We start from the raw sequence: 19035 nt of genomic DNA, 5'->3' as shown, positions 1-19035 counted from the left end.
GATTAAATTATATTTTTCTTCTCAAAACTTTTATTTATGTAGTACTTATATACCTCCAAGGATGTCATATGACACTTATAGTGAATTTTTTGATACTGCAGAAAGGTATTTACAAGGCCAAAATAATAAAATTTTTATTTTAGGGGACTTACCCACTTTAGTAGATGTAGAAAATAGGAATATTTTTAATAACATAGAAAGTAGATAAATGATAAACCTGTTAGACTTGCGACAACATAATAAAATTCTTAACGACAGAAATAGGGTTCTTGATCTTGTTTTGAGCAATTTTTCTTTAACTTTAAATAGAAACAACTCTCCTTTTATAAGGGAATATCCGGATCATCCCACTTTGTTTTGCAAGCTTGAATTTAGCAATACTTCTAACAAAAAACTTTTGATAGCCAATATAACTATAAAAAGGCAGACTTTTTAAAACTTTACAGATTGCTTTAAAATGTTAACTGGGATGATCTAAAAAGCAGTTCTGATGTAAACCAAGTAACAAATATTTTTTACAAAAAAATATATATGATATTTTGGATAAATGTGTACCAATGTACCGTGTAGCACGTGAATGTAAAGAGCATTACCTACCGTGGTTTACTAAAGAAATAATTTTAAATTTAAAAAGAAAGGAAAGATTGAGAAAAAATACAAAAAATCTAATAGTCTCGCAGATAGAGCAAATTTCATTTATATCAGTAAAGTAAAAAGTGACATTAAAATTGCATATAAAAAATACATAGAGGAGGTAGAAACAAAAATAGCTAGCGACCCTAGTAACTTCTGGAGGTACACAAGTTCAACAAAGTCAGGTACTTGTTCATCCAATACACCAATGTTATACAGAGACCAGGAAATAATCGAGAACAGGGATATCGCTGACGCTTTTGCCTCGCATTTTTCTAGTATTGTTCAATCAGATCCCTCTGGCTACACCCTGGATTTTACTCCGGCGGTTCCTCTGACAAATGCGACTTTGTTTGTAAAGGGTATTATTGTGGAAGATATTAGGGTCGCTGTAAAAAAATTAAAACCTAAAAAATCGATCGGGCCAGATAAGATACCACCCTATATCTTTAAAGCATGTATTGATCTTCTAATTGAGCCCTTATTAATAATATTTAACCTAATATTGAAAAAAAAATGTATCCAGATTTATGGAAAACCTCAAAAATAGCTGCTATATTTAAAAGTGGTGACAAGGCTGATATTTCAAATTATAGACCTGTAGCATTAATTTGTTGTCCAAGCAAAATTTTTGAATCAATATTATATAACAAAATTTATAACATATAATCGGTGTTGTCACTGAAAAACAGCACGGTTTTATGAATAAGAGGTCAACAGCCACAAATTTAACCACATTTTTGCAGAAGCTGAATGGCGTGGTTGACTCTAACGGACAGGTAGATGTTATATATACCGATTTTTCTAAGGCGTTCGATAGAGTCAACCACGACATTTTGTTAAGAAAGCTAGATTGGTTTGGCTTATCGCACGATCTTCTGCAGTTGCTTGCTTCATTCTTGCAATCAAGGATACAGTATGTAGTATATAGAGGGTGTACATCTCGAAGTTTTGTCGCTTTGTCAGGGGTGCCTCAGGGGTCTAACCTGGGGCCATTGCTTTTTTTATGTCTTATCAACGATATACCATTGTGCTTAAAATATTGTGATGGTGAAATGTTTGCCGATGATTTTAAATTTTATAGAGCAATTAATAGTATTAAGGACTGCGAACTCCTTCAGCATGACCTGAATAGAGTAATACTTTGGGCAAAACAAAACAGATTATCTTTTAATGTTGAAAAGTGTAAAAAGTGCCAATTAATTACAATTATAAAATGGGTACTAATGTCTTAAAATGTAAAACAGACATAAAAGACTTGGGAGTAGTTTTCGACAATAAGTTGCATTTCGATGCCTATATTAACACGGTTGTTAATAAGGCATTTAAGATTTTGGGTTTTATAATTCGTAATGCCTGTAACTTTACTAATTTAAAGACCATTACTACTCTCTATATTGTCTATGTTCGCAGCATATTGGAATATGCCTCGATTGTTTGGTGTCCATTCTATTCGGTTTACGAACAAATGTTGGAAAAAGTTCAAAAAAGGTTTTTGCGGTATTTGTACTATAAAAAACATGGTGTGTATCTGATGGATATATCTTATGAAAATCTTTTGACAGAATTTAATTTAAAAAAACTTACTTCCAGAAGAACTGTGGCCTGCTTGTTGTTTACGCATAAGATCCTTATAATATCCTTACATCCTTACATAATCCATAATAATATAGATTGTTCATTTCTTCTCGAAAAACTGCTTTTAACGGTAAATATTCATAACAATAGAGATTTAGGAACTTTTTATATAAAAAAAAACAAATACCAATTTAGGTAAAAAATCGCCAATTTTTCGAATGTCCAGTGCCGCCAACCTACTATTTCATATTGACATATTTTACGAACCATTTGGGAAATTTAAAAAAAAATATATCTGATGTAGAATACTTTTAGGTTTTTTTTCTTTTTAGTTTTTTTTTTTGAGTTACCTAATATTTCCGAAACAGTCAAAGATAGGTATAGGACATTGTATACAAAATATGTCTAAAATGATCTGAGGAATCTAAAAATTAATGAACATACAGGGTGTTATGTTTAAACTAAGCAAGTTGGTATTGGCCACCGTTATCTGATACTCCCTGTATAAAAAGTTTTTATTAAAAGAAATGCGCAACTATAAAAACCAATCGACGTGTTCGAGCGTTTTTTTCCAACACTCTCCCTCTTTTCTCCTTTCTTTTTAAATGTTGACAAACTGTTGCAATTTTTTATAGAATTTGGCAATTTATTAAATATTTTTGGACATATTTTCAGGATAAAATTTTTGTTGTTGTCCCCAGAATTGGAATCCATACAGAATCCTAGAGTGGATTATGGCATAGTATACACAAACTAACTAGTTTTTATCCATTAAGGACCTAATGTTTCTTATGGTATAACAAAGGCTATCTAATTTTAATGCCAAATCATTGCAATGTGCCTCCCATGAAAGAGTGCCATCTAGTATCAAGCCGAGAAACTTTATTGTTTGTTGACGTTGCAAGAAACTACCCTTATTGCTCAAATGCATGTCAAGATCAAGATTTAATTGACCCCGATGAGTGCAAAAAACCATATAATTTGTTTTCTTGGTATTAAGAAAAAGTTCATTTAGAGTAAACGAGTAGGTTTAGCTCGTGCAATGCTTTTTCCGCAGTAATGTGCATATTTTCTGTACTTTGTTGTCAAACAAGGGCTGATGTATCATCCGCATACATAGTAACGTGACTATACAGTAAATCTGTAGGCAATGAATTTACAAATATAAACAACAACACAGGCCCGAGCATCGAACCTTGAGGTACTCCCAAATCAGTGTGAAGATTGTTTGAAGTATATGAACCTAATTTATTCCTTATTTTCACGTATTGTGTCCGAAATGCTAAAAAGGAGGTGAACCAATTGAAGACGACACCTCTAATGCCGTATGACTCCATCTTGCATTATGGCTGACACAGTCAAACGCCCTGTTTAGGTCGCAAAAGATCCCCACAGGGCGCTCACCTGCCTTAAGTGCATCGATAACCTCAGATAAAAACGACAAAATGGCAGACGAGGTAGATCGGTAGATCTACCCAACAGAAAACCATGTTGTCTTTCCGAAAATGTTTTGTTTTTTATTAGATAAGCTAAAAGCCTATCAAGCATTGCATATTCAAATATTTTTGAGAAACAGGCAAGTTATTGGCCTATAGTTCTCAAGCAAATTGGAATCCCCTTTTTTAAAAACAGGAATAAACTTACAACTTTTTAATGAGTTTGGAAATATTCCCTTTTCGAATGACATATTAATGACATATGTTAATGGTCTGATGCAAGCCTCCGCGGTATTTTTAAATACAGATAATGGAATTTCATCAGGTCCTCCATACTTTGTATTTTTCATTTTATTTTTTATAATATTTTGGACTTCACCCTCACTGAAAGGCGCAATGCTCATACTATGCAGAAAACATGCAAAAGAAACATTCTGGATATTAGATGAAATATCTTTATTTTGTTTTAAAGTACTTAAAATATTTTTAGGTTCTTCAATAAAAGAGTTATTAAAATAATTAGCTACTTCTATAGGATTTGTAATTAATAAGCCGTTATTCTCTATATTAAATTCAAAAAAAAAAGTTTTTATTGTTATTTAGATCAGACACGATAGACCACATTGTCTTGCTAGGATTTTCAGAGTTTGTTATTTTATGGTGATGAATTTGTTTTACACACTAAACGTAAATTTAACATAGAAATAAGGCAAAATGTTCCAATTAACATGGGGTACCCACGGATTCTAAAATGTAAGGCCCATCAGGCCCTATTTTTTTTCACTTTATTTTATTTTCATTTAACGAAAAATTATTAACATTTACCCGGCGACGGTATTGTGCGAATTTAAAACCCGCACATTTGCGCCTCTTTATAAATTTACCAGATTAATTCCACCTACCTTCGAGTTAGATTATATCTAATAATATTATTCTATATTGGGCAGTTCGTTCACGACAGTGGCATGAAGCCGTAGTGAATATTTACATGTAAACTGCGTTGGGGTGTCATATCCCATCATACCGCTAGTAATATATAATTTGTTAAGGTAATATCTTCTTCTCATTATGCCAACTCCCTTTGAAAGTTGGTTATCCAACAGGCAATAACTACTGGTGAAACAGCTGCTCTGAAGATTTTGGATTATATTCTGCTGAGCCATCGGCGTAGGTCCTTGAGCCATGCCTTCTGTCTTCTTATTATTGACCTTTTCCCTGAATTTTTCCCTCTGAATTATTTCATATCTTTTCATATCTCGGTTAGCTCTCGGTTAGCATATGCTGATGACCTAAAGCTTTTCCACAGGGTTGATTCTATAGCTGATTGTGGTCAACTGCAAGAGAACATCAATACTGTACACCATTGGTGCACTTTGAACAGGCGTAACCTTAATGTTTCCAAGTGTAATGTTGCCAGCTACTTTCGAATCAAAAGTCTAGTTGTCTTTAATTACTCAGTCAATGGAAAGTCTCTGGCAAGGTCTACCTCCTGAGGATCTTGGAGTTACCTTTGACCAAAAATTTTCTTTTATCCCTTACATCGAAGATATTGTATCTAGAACTACTAACATGCTGGGCTTTATTATTAGAAATTGCAAACTTTTTTCGAACACTGCCACTGCCAAAACTCTCTACTATGCATTTGTTAGATCCAGGCTGGACTACAGCTCCCTCATTTGGACCCCTATTTACAACCAGTACATTCACCTATTGGAATCAGTCCAACGGCGATTCCTTAAATGTTTGGCATTTAAGGATGATGGAGTCTATCCTCCAAGGGGTTTTGATCATAACCTGTTGCTCTCTAGATATACTGAACGGTCACTTGCAAAGAGGAGAGAAATGCATTCGGTGAAATTCTTGTTTAATTTACTATAAAATGACTGCCCATCCCTTTTGCAAAGAATTTACTCATATACCACGCCCAGGATCTAGACAGTGTCCAGCTTTTAACTTGGACGCAGTCAGGTCAACCTTCTCTACCAGAGTCCTATTCACTTTATGTGTCAAAACTTTAACACTAATCCTGATTCTTGTGATATTCACCAAGATGACAATCTGGCACTTATTTTGAGTCACCTGCGTATGGTCGATGGGGGAGGCTAGGTTATTTAGTTCTTAGTTATTTATTTCTTAGTTTGAATACATTTATTTACTCATTTTTTAAATGTTTTTCTGCTCTTTTGATTTAGGTTAATTTTTAATTCTTATCCTAAAATAGTGTTAATTTTTTATTATAGCAATTCTTTTACAGTGTAGTTGCATGGATTTAATAAAGTTCATGCATTTGCACTTGTACATTTATATATTTAATTAATTTTCCTGTAACTGGGTATTTGTAACCTAGTTGGAAAGGAAGCTTATTTTTATTATTATATCTATCTGCTCTAATTATATGTCCAATATATCTTAGTTTGCGCTCTTTGGTTGTTAGCATCAGTTCGGTGTTTCTTATTCTTTCGTTCCCGGATATGCGTAGTATCCTCCTATAAAGATACATTTCGAAAGCTTCAATGCGTTTTTCTAGTGAGGGGTTGAGGGCCAGTTTTCGCAGCCTAATAGGGAATACCTGGCAGCGTAGTATTCGGATTCTAAGACTTAGGTCTAGGTTATACTTAATAAAGAAATTCTTTATGCCGATAAATACCTTCCTGGCCTCTTCAATTCTTATATAACACTTCCCTCTTCGAATGGTATTTACTCATTACAATTTACTCAAGTATTACTCATTAGTGCCCCGAGATATATAGAAGATGATACTTAAGTTTCGTTTTGGGTATATCTATATGTAGGTCATAACTCTCGCTGTACAGGGTGTTCCAAATTCGAGCCTCACCACTGGGATCTCGTAAACTAGAAAAGATACGATGTCGGTTAAATTGAGGCAAAGTTGCGCAATTTGGTGCTCATTAAAACGCCCTTTTGACATTTCAAAAATTCCGAAAGTTGGCGATTTCATTTTTATTTTTTTACCACTCTATTTGAATAGATATAACAAAATAAATTACTCATTCTCATTACTACTTTCTCTATATTACAAAATGGTGTCGTCAGATTTTCAAACCGACGTTTCGTATTTCAGCTGTTATCATCAAGTTTGTTTTTTTAAACACGGCCCTGGATTTTTTATTACGGATTTTAAGAGCCCCTTATGTTCCTAAACCAACAATGTATCGCACTCATTCAAAAATTTTATATTAATGGATATTTCCATAAGAACTCATGTGTTAAAGAGAAATAAAAAAAATATATTTTTAATAGGATTAAAAACGTTTTCTTTGCTACTATATTTAGTTTTAATCTTCTGCCGAAGATGCTAACATCGTTAGCATAACACGTGTCGAGAGTAAAAATAAGTCTCTCTCAAGTCGTTGAGAGCTCCAGAAGCTGCTCCAGATACCTATGTGTAAAGTCCTATAAACGTGTACCAGCTAGAGTAAAGGTTTTAAATTTGAACCAATAGAAAAAGGAAATTAAATGTTTTCTTTTAGAAAAAGCTTTTTTTTCATTTGGGGAGTACTTTGAATCAAATTTTAATTTGTCTTAGTTCTTTTAATGTGTTTTGAAGGTAGTATTTCAAGATAAGTTGTAATTTTTTGAAGAAGTTGGTATTTTAATTGAATTTTATCTCTAATGATAGCCAATTTAAATTTTAAAGTTTTGTTATTTTTATTTTATATGTATATGTACAAACTATGTAGCAACTTAATTTTTTTTGTAAATATTTAATCCCTAGTTTATAAGTTTCATTACATATTTTATTTGACTTGTAAAAGTACTTGTTTATTATTACTATAGGATCCGCCAAATTGTGCCTTAAACGCCCTGACCCTTTGCGAGAATGAAGCGCTCGCCTTCGAGACTGCTTATCAAATTGTGGTGGATGCCGCGTCACATATAATGACGTCGTCGCAGCTTTTTACTATCGCCCGGTATATGGAGCACAGGGGCTACCCTAGTAGAGCTTATAAACTTGCCATGCTGGCTATGAAAAATGTTCATTTGGCGTATAATCAGGTAAGACACCATTTTTATAGAATATAATCGTCAGTTAATTTATTTTGTCAACAATGAGTACGTCCAGTGAGCAATTGGCTAACAAATCCATTTAAAAAATGAATTATTAATTTTTGTATACAGTGCATCCCAAAAGTTATGTCTAAATTCATTTAGAATTCAGGGGTGTGTTCGAAAAAAAACGCTCGGACCCGTCGATTTTTATTTCAAGTTGTGCATTTTTGTACGTGAAGTTTGTATATACAGGGTTGCTCAAAAATAAATTACGACTATCAACTTAATTTTTTCAAATGAAAGCACCTTTTTTATTTCATTTTTGAATTTCGCGTGGAATTTTACGTATGTTTTATGCATCATGTCCTATACCTAAAGTCAACAGTTATCGAAAAAAAGAAGACCAAACATTATTATTGAAGTTCACCTTACGAGTCACCTTATCTCTGAGAATTTTTATACAGAGCAAAATTCCATTCATTCGTGTTTTTTTATTGTTTGCTAGTGACATAGTGACTAGTTTTCATAGAAACTGTATGACAGTTGTACGCCAAACAGATATTGTCAAGTGTGAAGTGTACGAGCAAAGTTGCGGTTTTCACAATGGTAAAGTTAACGGAACGAGAAAAAATTTAAATTCTGTGCATGGTTGGGTTTGGTGATAGAACACGTACTTAAAGAGAATCTGCTCAAAAAGTGGTGATTAGAATAGAGGCTAAATTTAGAGAATTCGGTCATGTTAGAGATCTGCCGAAATCTGGTCGTCCTGCTCGAGATGAAAATGAACAACTTGACGTTTTGCTTTCTTTGGAAGAAAATCCGTGCACTCCTCTGTCGCATATTGGGGCAAATTTACACATGGCGAAATCTATAGTTCACCGAATAGTTAAAAAGCACAAATATCACCCCTACAAAGTTATTCCTGTGCAAGAGTTATTTGATGACGATTTCGATAGGCGAAATGAGTTTTGTGAACGCTTACAAAACACGTGCAATAATATATATAATAATTTTGTCAAAAATACTATTTTTTCCGATGAAGCCACGTTCTGTTTGAATGGTAGTGTGAACAGACAAAATTGTCGATATTGGGCAACAGAAAATCCGCTTGGATGATGGAGGTAAATACCCAGTACCCTCAAAAACTAAATGTGTGGTGTGGAATAGTGCGCGGAAGAGTAATAGGTGCCTTATTCTTTGAACAGACTTTAACGGGACAAATGTATCTCGATTTTCTCCAATTTGAATTAGTTTCAGCATTACTAGCTTTATTTCCAAATCCATTGGACCGAGACTATCTTGACGAAGAACTAATTTTCCAGCAAGATGGCGCTCCTCCGCACTATGCTGCCACTGTGCGTACATTTTTGGATGAAACCTTTCCCAATTGGTGGATAGGAAGGAGAGGGCCCATCGAATGGCCTGCTAGGCCGCCTGACCTAACACCAATGGACTTTTTTTTGTGGGGATACCCCAAGTCGAAGGTATTTGTTAATAGGTCAAATAATCTAGACGATTTGAAAGAGAGAATTCGCAGAGAAGTGCGCGCCATAACTCCGGAAATGATTGAAAATGTGCAACGAGACTTTATTGATCGCCTTGGATATTGTCAAGCCGTGAATGGCAACCATTTTGAACATTTAAGTTCATTTTTGTTCTTTTTTTATTTGTTACATGAATCGTCTTTTTTTCGATAACTGTTGACTTTAGGTATAGGACATGATGCATGAAACATACGTAGAATTCCACGCGAAATTCAAAGATGAAATAAAAAAATGTGCTTTCATTTGAAAAAATGAAGTTGATGGTCGTAATTTATTTTTGAGCAACCCTGTATATACAAACTTCACGTACAAAAATGCACAACTTGAAATAAAAATCGACGGGTCTGAGCGTTTTTTTTCGAACACACCCCTGAATTTAGACATAACTTTTGGGATGCACTGTAAATAGTGGTATGTACTCCCTATTACTTATTGCTCTGCCCTTGTTACACTAAAAGAAATACAATATTTTCTTAAATCGTTTTTACGTCAAATAATATACCTAATTCACTTTAGAAAAATGGTTAAAAATTACATAACTTATTTAGAAAAAAAACATTACTAAGAAAATTATTTTATAAGACGACAAAAATACTCATCCTTAACTTGTTGATAATATTATAAACTATTTTAAAATATTGTCCATTTTGACTAAGCGTTTTAAGGCTTCGTTAATGTGTAACAGTACTTATACTACATTATTATGTATGTTGGTGTAGAGTAACTGTTTATCATCAGCAAAGCTAAAATCTGTACCGTGTTGAACTGCATGTGTAATGTTACAATTATAAATACAAAAGAGTAACGGTGAAAGCCCAAAATCCTGGGGGGGTGCGACAGTAGAGAGAACCTTTCTCCGAGCAGCCTTTATCTGTTTGCATATATTGAACTCTATCAGATAAATAACTTTTGATTAGATTAACAGCATTTTCAGAAAGTCCAATATAGTGTAACATTGCAAAAAGTAGTTCATGATTTATCTTATCAAAAGCTTTTGTGTAATCTAATAATATAAGAACACAAGAATTTCCAGCATCCAGACTTGACATGATCGAATCAGTGACATCTAATAATGCTGTACAATAGCTGTATCCTTTTCTGAATCCTGATTGACGTAATGAATAAATACCGTATGCATTTAAGTGTTCTATTAGTCTGGCAGCTAAAATTTTTTCAAATATTTTTGAACATGGTGGTAAGATTGGTATAGAGCGTAAATTATTATAATCCGTGGGTTCATTTTTATTTTTCGGTAGTGGGAAAACCTTAGTAATTTTCCAGAACTCTGGAAACGTATAAGTCAGTATGCTACAGTTATATATATTAACTAAGAACCTTAAAATGTGTGGACATATTGTTGATTTATGATTGATATTGCCATTGATTGAAGGTATTCTATATTAAGACCCAGGTTTTTAAGATCTTCATTAAATGCTTTTGAGACTGTATCTGTTGTTTCTATTACTATTAGAATTATTAATGTTCTGGTTTTCCATATTCTATTTATTTCGATAGACAGTTCCCGGTATTTTTTTTAATTCCATATAATTGTTACATTTTCTTGATTGGTATTTAGATAGTTTCATGTTTATACCAGTTACGGTTAACGTCTATTTAATATTTTTCGTAAATTTTATAATCAAGTAGATTAGCATTGTCATGTTTGTTGATATATTCTCTTTTTGCCCGGGAAGGGCAAGCCGATACAATATTAGAAATTTATGCTTTCTACATATTTTACATTTAGGGTCGATGTTTTTGTCAAAGATATTTTTGAAAAAGTATCTCATATTAATAGAGATCTAATTTTCAACATAGATTTTCATTAAATGTTAGGGCTGACGTGGTAAATGACATTCTTATTGGACCCTACTTTTTTCCACCTCGACTGACCGGTGAAATTTATTTAGATTTTCTTTGATACAACAACCTGGATTTCTCACCGAATAAATCAGTAGGAATACATTTTTGTAGAAAAAGGAATTGCAGCAAACTGATTGATCTTCATATAAATAACCGACCAATCACCACTAAATCTCACCATAAATTTCTGGGGCTTTACTTTGACTCACTACTAAATATTAAACATCATATCACACACACGAAACAAAAATGCAAAAAAATACTTGTAAGTTATGCGCATGCTATCACACACAAAGTGGGGAGCTGAACCATCTTCACTACTCATTATCTACAAAGTTTTAATAAAATCTAAAATAGACTACGGATCTATCGCCTATTCATCTGCCCCACAAAGTTATATTCAATTACTTAGACCTATAGAGAATGCAGCACTCAGAATAGCTCTTGGAGCTTTTCATACAAGTCCAATAAATAGCTTGTATGGTGAAGCAGAATGTATCCCCCCAACCCCTCTTCAGGAGATACCATCCAGGTGCAAACATTAGACTAAAACAAATACAGCAGGGATTACAAGTTCAAAAAACACAAGCATACAGCTACAACACACACACACACCCATCATGGACACTAACACCAGTCAAAATAATAAAGGTCCTAGCAAAACATTCAAAGAAAGATATCTCAGCCTCTACATTTAAGCGACTATTCCTAGACAGTATAACTAAATTTAAACACCATCATATCATATACACAGATGGGTTTAAAACGGAAAACAGGGTAGGATCATCATTATATTATCATATTACAGCACTTATTTTGAAAAAACCTTCTCACTGGCTAAATCGACAGAGATTCATACAGCAGAACTATTTGCAACACATAAAGCAATTGAACATCTATTTACTTTAAAAAATCCAAATTGATTAATAGCCACTGATTCCATGGGTGCATTACAATGTATTGAATCATATCTCCCAAAACAACCGTTCGCTTTTGAAATTAAACATCTTTATGCAAAAGATATAAATAATTTCTCCCTTAATATTATTAAAAATCTGATACAACTTGAATGAGACCTTCAAGACGAGAACAATACACTATATAGAATCAAAGACAGAGTAGTAATAACCAGACTTAGAATAGGCACCAACCAATAGAAAGTAACCAACCAATATGTGATGCTATTTACCTCTGTCATTCCAGCATATACTAATTGATTGTATTAAATATAAAGACTCTAGGCTTAAATATAACTTATCTAACAACTTCAAAACCTTACTTAGCCCTAAATACAATGAATTAGTTATCTCCTTTCTAAAAGAAACAAAAATATACTCAAAGATTTGAAAACAAATTAAAGAAGACACATTTTTTATTATTCAGATCGTTGATATATACAAGCATTGTACATAGACATTTTAGATTTATTTATTTATTCGTTTTTGTTGTATTTATTTATCTGTTTGTCCAGTCTATTTACATACAACTACTTTTATATAACTACTTGTACATATACATTTTATAGATGTTTTTCATTTGCTTATTTATATAACTATTAAAAAATTTTGATAGACGCCAAAAGGTCTAAGTTACCGATGCGTCTATAATAAATATCTCTCGCTCTTTGACACAATCTGCGAAAATAATGAATAGATGGAATAGAGCGCAGTGGACCTATTTATTGGCCTCCTCGCTTCCCAGATTTAACGCCTTGCGACTTTCTCCTGTGAAGCTTTTTGAAACAGTTGTTGCCTCATGTTTGAACAGTAAATACTTCTAAAGAACTTTAAGAGCATATTAAAAATTGTTGTGATTTAATTCGTGGACACCAGGATTTTATTTTCAAGGCGTTCTATAGTCTTTAGTAGAAATGAAGTCAGGCTTATTGCCTTAAAGGACTTTGGTTGGCGGTAGTCTTTCTTGCCCGGTTCTGGGATAAAGACCACAATTGCCGTCCTCCACGTTAGTGGAACATACCCCATTGCAATGCTGGCCTCAAAAACTCTCTTTAAGTAAGGCATTTCAAGGCCTAACTGCAACAGCATGGGTATGATTCCATCAGGTCTGCGGGACCTGGGCCTTATATGGACTAAACTTACAAACTGCCCAAGCTATGGCTTCGTTTGTTACTATGTTTTTGGCAAGGTTTCAGTTCGGCTCCAAATCTGGTTCCTCGCCCCAAGGTGCAACGTTTCCTTCTCCAGGAAAGTGAGTTTTAAGGAGAAGCTCGATGGTCTCTTCTTTGTTTAAGGTTCATAGTTCACCTTTCTTCAGGCATCCGATCTCGGTTTTCCTGCCAGAGCCCAGTAGTTTCAGAAGACGGGCTATGCCTGAGAGAGATGCCATCTCTCCACAGAACTTGTGAGGAAAAAGAGTGGTGGATTCGCCGAGCAGGATTGTTTGTTAATCGACCAAATGGGTACAATTCTGAACAATTTTTATAAGAACAGTAACCATTTAACTTAATAAAATATATTAACTTCTTTTTGGGAATTCTACAAGGTGTAAACATAAATGACCTAACTTTGAAAATACGCTGTATACAACTTATGAAATTAATCGAGTAAATGTATTTCAGGATACTCATCCAGCAATCAATGACATCCACTGGGCGATGGCTCTGGCGCACTCGTTAGGTAAAACCGAACTCGGTCATATGGTTCCTCTTCTAGTGAAAAACGTGCAATGTGCCACCGTGCTAAGTGACGTACTAAGAAGATGCGGGGCGACACCTCCGGGAGGACCTCCAGTCGTTCCTCCACCCCCGCATCCGGACCACCAGAAGCATCCTCCACATCGGACTAGGTGTTCTGCACCCGGTGAGTTAACCTGTTAGTACAATTACAAAATAAATTCTTTACCAAGCCTAGAAGCCCTATAAACTTATTTCAGTAAGAAATAATGAAGTTAGAAATAGTAAAGTAATAAATCATATTCAAACATATCACAATATAATCAAACAAAATTAGAAGTTTCAAAAAGAAATAAGCATTTGAGCATGTTGCTCGCCAAAGGTTACTATTGTTGAATTAAATAGAATTTGAATTACTCATACAACGTAGTATGTACTAAATATCATTACTAGATAATTGATTTTATAATTTAGGGCAGAAGAAATCTAACAATGTATTAATATAATTTTTTATTGAAGAATAAAAATGAAAACACTATGCCACACCTGAGCCTCGTCCGTACGAAAGCCTGATATGATGACAGCGCAGCACCAATGCGTATTCTGCACCAACATTATTTCTTATAACAATCAATGTGAAGCAAAATCTTGAAATACTAAGAACTACTTGATCAATATGCTCTTTCCAATCTAATCTCTTGTCCACCCCGAGAAAGATAGGCTTCCCACCGATTTAATGAAATAATTACTGTGAGTGGTTGGTGCACAAGATTTTGTGACCCAAATAACAACAATTTACTTTTGGACATGTAAAGCTGTATATTGTTTTTAGATAACCCTCTGCAAAGTCCCCCGCACCTTTCCAACGCAATCCTCAACATTATTCGAAGTGTAGATTACGTTTGTAACATCAGCAAACAGTATTATTTTATTAGTAGTAGTGTTATTTCATTAGTGTACAAGAGCTAGAGCAGAGGACCCAGAATGAATCTTTGTGATGCACCCTGTATAATATTTTTTTGTTTGGAAAGTATCTTCTTTCCCCGTGAGATTATTTTAGTGACTCTCTGTTGCCTATTAGTTAAATGAACGAACTTAATAAATATACCTGGACTGCTAATGCATATGGCCACGATACCCAAAAATGACCACTGCCTGGTGGCTACCATTTGATGGAAGTTGTGTCCTTTTGATGTTGGTCTCTCTGAACATTTTCAGTGTTGCCAACAAAAAATATATTAAATAGCTGTAATGAAGTTGATGACGCTGACATTTGACATGTGAGTATAGCGGATTGCCTAGTTTTTGGCGATTTGTAAACGGCGCTTGGGTATATCGTCTACGACAGGCGATATAGCTTCCTCCTTATTTAATACGTGGATAATGTATCACCATTCTTATTTAAACATATTTGGTTTACTGTTTCTCAAAACCGAATTATTGTGAATTGTCTGTCTGTGTTTATGATAGAATAATATATAGAGTTATTTATTTTTATATAAACCCTTGCTAATTACAAACCCTCATAAAATCATCTATATTTTGAATTTTATAGATGGTTGTATCTATTAATATGGAAACACTGTACATGAAGAAAAGTAAAAGTCGTAACAGTAAAAATAGAAAGAAAATTAAAGTGTTTTTAACTGAATTTGTTTAGTAAATACAAGCAAAAATTTAAGTGAAGATCATTATTTTCATAGTATTAGGATTTATATGATATAAGATATCTTGAATTCTTAACTACATGTAACTTTCTATTTTGTATTTGTAAACATAACCTCTCAAAAACTTTAATTGTTTTGTTTCCCTACAATTGGCACAACTGAAATTTATCAGAGTGGACAATATCGACAGGACACAATCACGCAAAATGGCGGCCCCCTAGTAGTGGTCATTTACTTTTCATTGAATTGGCAGTCCAGGTATATTTATTAAGTTCGTGGTTAAATGTGATTTAAGCAGTTGTAATGGTGTTCCCCTTATGCCATATGTTTCGATTTAGCTTGTTGTTTTCTCCTTACGAAACCCATTTTCTTGATCGGTTAATATGTGGTTTACTCCCAGAAAGTGAATTAAGCGATTGAAGATTAATCGTTCAAAAATTTTATTTGACATTTGACAGTACTGATATTGGTCTGGAGTTTTGTTGAGAAATGTTTTCTTTCTGATTTTTCTTGTGAATCTGGTCAATCCAGGCTTTCTTTAAGGGATACATCCACTGGAAAAGCTGTTATTTATGATATATGTTGCAGGTTTAGCTTTTTATATCGAGGGCTTTAGAATATACGGCGCAAATATAGAGCTATCACTTTAAAAATAAATATACATCACTATATTATGAAGCCCTCGATATATAAAAAAATAATTAAAAAAATAGTCCACTTTTATAGTACAATGAACTGGCGAGAGGTAAACTTATAACTAAAATCATCGCCATTGTAATCATAATGATTAGACCATTATTTTAATGGTGTCTTTTTATATAGGAACATGGAACAAATTTAAAAAAGAGTATAACATATTTTAATGTTTAATGAACAAAAAAGTAACAAAAAATTAAATACAAAACATAGATAAGTCGTATTTAAGGGAATGAACGGTGGATGATATGTAAAATTAAAGACAAAACAATAAAAGTGATCCTAATAAAGTAACATTTATCGATATACAGGGTGTTAGGTGACGTTATTTTAATATTTTGTCCTATGATGGCTTCTGAAAGTTCCCTTTGTTTCGAAGATACAGGATGAACAAAATTTGCTACAGTAACAACATTTCATAATCCTAAATTACATGTAAAATTGCTCAATCTACAATAAATGTTCGAAATTACTGCCTGCAGCCTGAATACAATATATCAATATTTTCGTCATTGAGTGTCGAACTCTTTAAAATACACCAAATACACTAATTGAGTTACACCCAGCAATTATTCGATTTTGCAATTTCCTCAAAATTCTCTACTGGAGTAGCGTGAACTAATGACTTCAGAGACAATGGTACATCCTCCAAAAACTCGCGCAGTATTGTTTCCAAAAAGTTACGATACACGTCGTCAGTATGGTAGAATATACCGGTCCAATTAAAAAACATCAGTGAAAATAATGTGTCAGGAATTAAAGGATTAGAATTTAAGGGTTCTCCGAACTGTCAAATAACTATTCAAAGTATTGACAATTTGTCGCGTAGATTACTTGAATCTTCCTCTATCATCTATCTCCAGCACATTCTCTTCGAGTTATATCGTTCTTACAGGCCCCCCATTTTGTTTCAATATGTCTATTTCACGAAAATGCCTATTAATGTTTTCGAAGGTTTTTTGGTCGAAGATATGACGGCCAGGAAACCGTTCAATGTACAATCGTCGAACTTCTAATGAATTGCCATCAGCAAATATCCACACATAAAATGCAAGTCTTGACCTTTGCATGCATGCTAGAGAGTTTTCCTAAAATGAAAAAGACGTTAAACAGCCAAACGTCACTCAATGTAAACAACTGCCACCGATAAAGGGGATTATGACTGACGAAACTGATCCAAATCAATTCCATTTGTAAGTTAGTAGATAAAACAGTCGTTCCAAGTTATCGTCAACAAATTTTGGTACTTGTACTTTAAGCTCACGCCCTATATATCTTGAAATTACAACAGAAAAAAAACTTCGTTCATTACATTTTTATAGTTTCGAAGATTTGAATATATTTGACATAATATCCTCAATTATTCAGTAACTACCTCTAAAATTATGTACTCTTCTTTCTATTTTAATTTCATACTAAGAGGTTAAATAGTACAAGGCCTTTCTTATGATAGTTGGTATATATATGTTTACAACAAAAAAATCTTTTAAATTATAATAATATTATATAATATAAATGTTTTATACAACATGCTAAAGAAAGTGAGAAAAATTTGTATTGAAAACACTTTATAATTGCGTATTAATATTAGTAAAAAATCTAGCATAATTGAATGAAATTTTGAAATTAATGATATTTATGAAAAATATCAATAATTTTGCCTTTTTATCGGACATAAAGGATAAACTTGCTAATTGGTTCTATTAATAAAGGTCCAAAACCTTTGTCATTTGACCGGCCACCTCTGAGGCCCCTACTGGAGGCAGCCGTAGCAGCCTACGTAAACACCACTCATTCCAGGCTAACCCACATTTCACCCAGGCATTATGCAGATTTTATCGAATTTCTGGGACGAGCCAGGGACACGTTTGCCTTGGCACATGACGGGCATGCCCAGTTTGCGCAGCTGTTGGAGAATATGAAGGTAAGAGCATTTTCATTTTATCAAAATATATAGTTGTCATTCATCAGACATTTAGTTTCATTCATAATCGAAAGTTGCATATGTTACGAATCGCGAAATTATACAGCGCTGCCATTGAACAGAGTTTTTTGTACAAAGTCAACATTATATACCATCTCTGTATAAAAAACGAAAATAAATATCTTTCATTTACTTTGTGCAGTGCCGATCGGTCAATCTCAGCACTACACAAAGGTAATTATTGGCTAATGAATTAAAACTTTTTAATATCAACGTTCTTTATTTTTTTTACTATTTATTTGTACAATGGGCTTTGTGATAGTTACATTTACATTTTAGCTGTTTCCTTTTGCAATGACACTTTCCATCGGGACATTTTTTCAAATTTAGAGGGCTCGTCCGTCCGCAAACTACATTTTTTTCCTGGAACCTATGGAACGTCATTGGAGTTGCATTTAGCAATTTGGTTCCTAAAATATATCTGAGACAGCATCCTATTTTTCTGTTTCAATTTTATAGTAATTATATTTGGTAACATCTGTAAATATAACAATTATATTGCTTGAATCACCAAGAATTAATTGATTATGTAGTGCACGGATTTAATTTTCTTCGTTTAATATTAATGCTTTGCAACATGATAATAATCCTACTTAACTAAATAAATTAAATAACTCATCTCTATCTAGATGTGGTATTGTTTCCTTTTGAAAAGGTGCGTATTTCTTTTCACTTTTCATTTTCATCCGTTTTGCTTAGTCATGTAATCCATCTAAAGTCTGCCCAACCAATCTGTAGCTAAGCGGTATCGGTGCGGGGAACGTGGTTGTAGACTAGACCCGCCTCATTTCATTCATGAAATGGCCAGTGACGTGCGAAATTTTATAAACCGATTACACAGATTTGAATGTATTAAATATTAAAAAATATGGTTTGGTTTTAATTTTAAAATAGGTATTTGTAGGTAAGATATTAATTTGGAAATTAAGGTCTTCTAAAATATTTTATTTGTAAATATGTAATAAAAAAATGACAGACAAGATTAGGAAAG

General features: G+C 33.5%; 1 protein-coding gene across 2 annotated transcripts in view; it reads left to right on the top strand.

Annotated features, from left to right (window-relative positions):
• The window catches only part of LOC126736886 (zinc finger SWIM domain-containing protein 4-like), a 410579-nt gene that overhangs the window by 375728 nt on the left and 15816 nt on the right, over positions 1-19035 (top strand). For both annotated transcript variants that reach the window (XM_050441498.1, XM_050441499.1), the window contains exons 14-16: positions 7446-7664; positions 13644-13884; positions 17773-17984. In XM_050441498.1, coding sequence (XP_050297455.1) covers positions 7446-7664; positions 13644-13884; positions 17773-17984 — 672 coding nt within the window. The remainder of the gene's footprint in view (positions 1-7445; positions 7665-13643; positions 13885-17772; positions 17985-19035) is intronic.

The sequence above is a fragment of the Anthonomus grandis genome, chromosome 5, assembly GCF_022605725.1.
Source record: "Anthonomus grandis grandis chromosome 5, icAntGran1.3, whole genome shotgun sequence".
NCBI lineage: Eukaryota > Metazoa > Arthropoda > Insecta > Coleoptera > Curculionidae > Anthonomus > Anthonomus grandis.
This window is presented reverse-complemented; position numbering and strand designations above follow the sequence as displayed.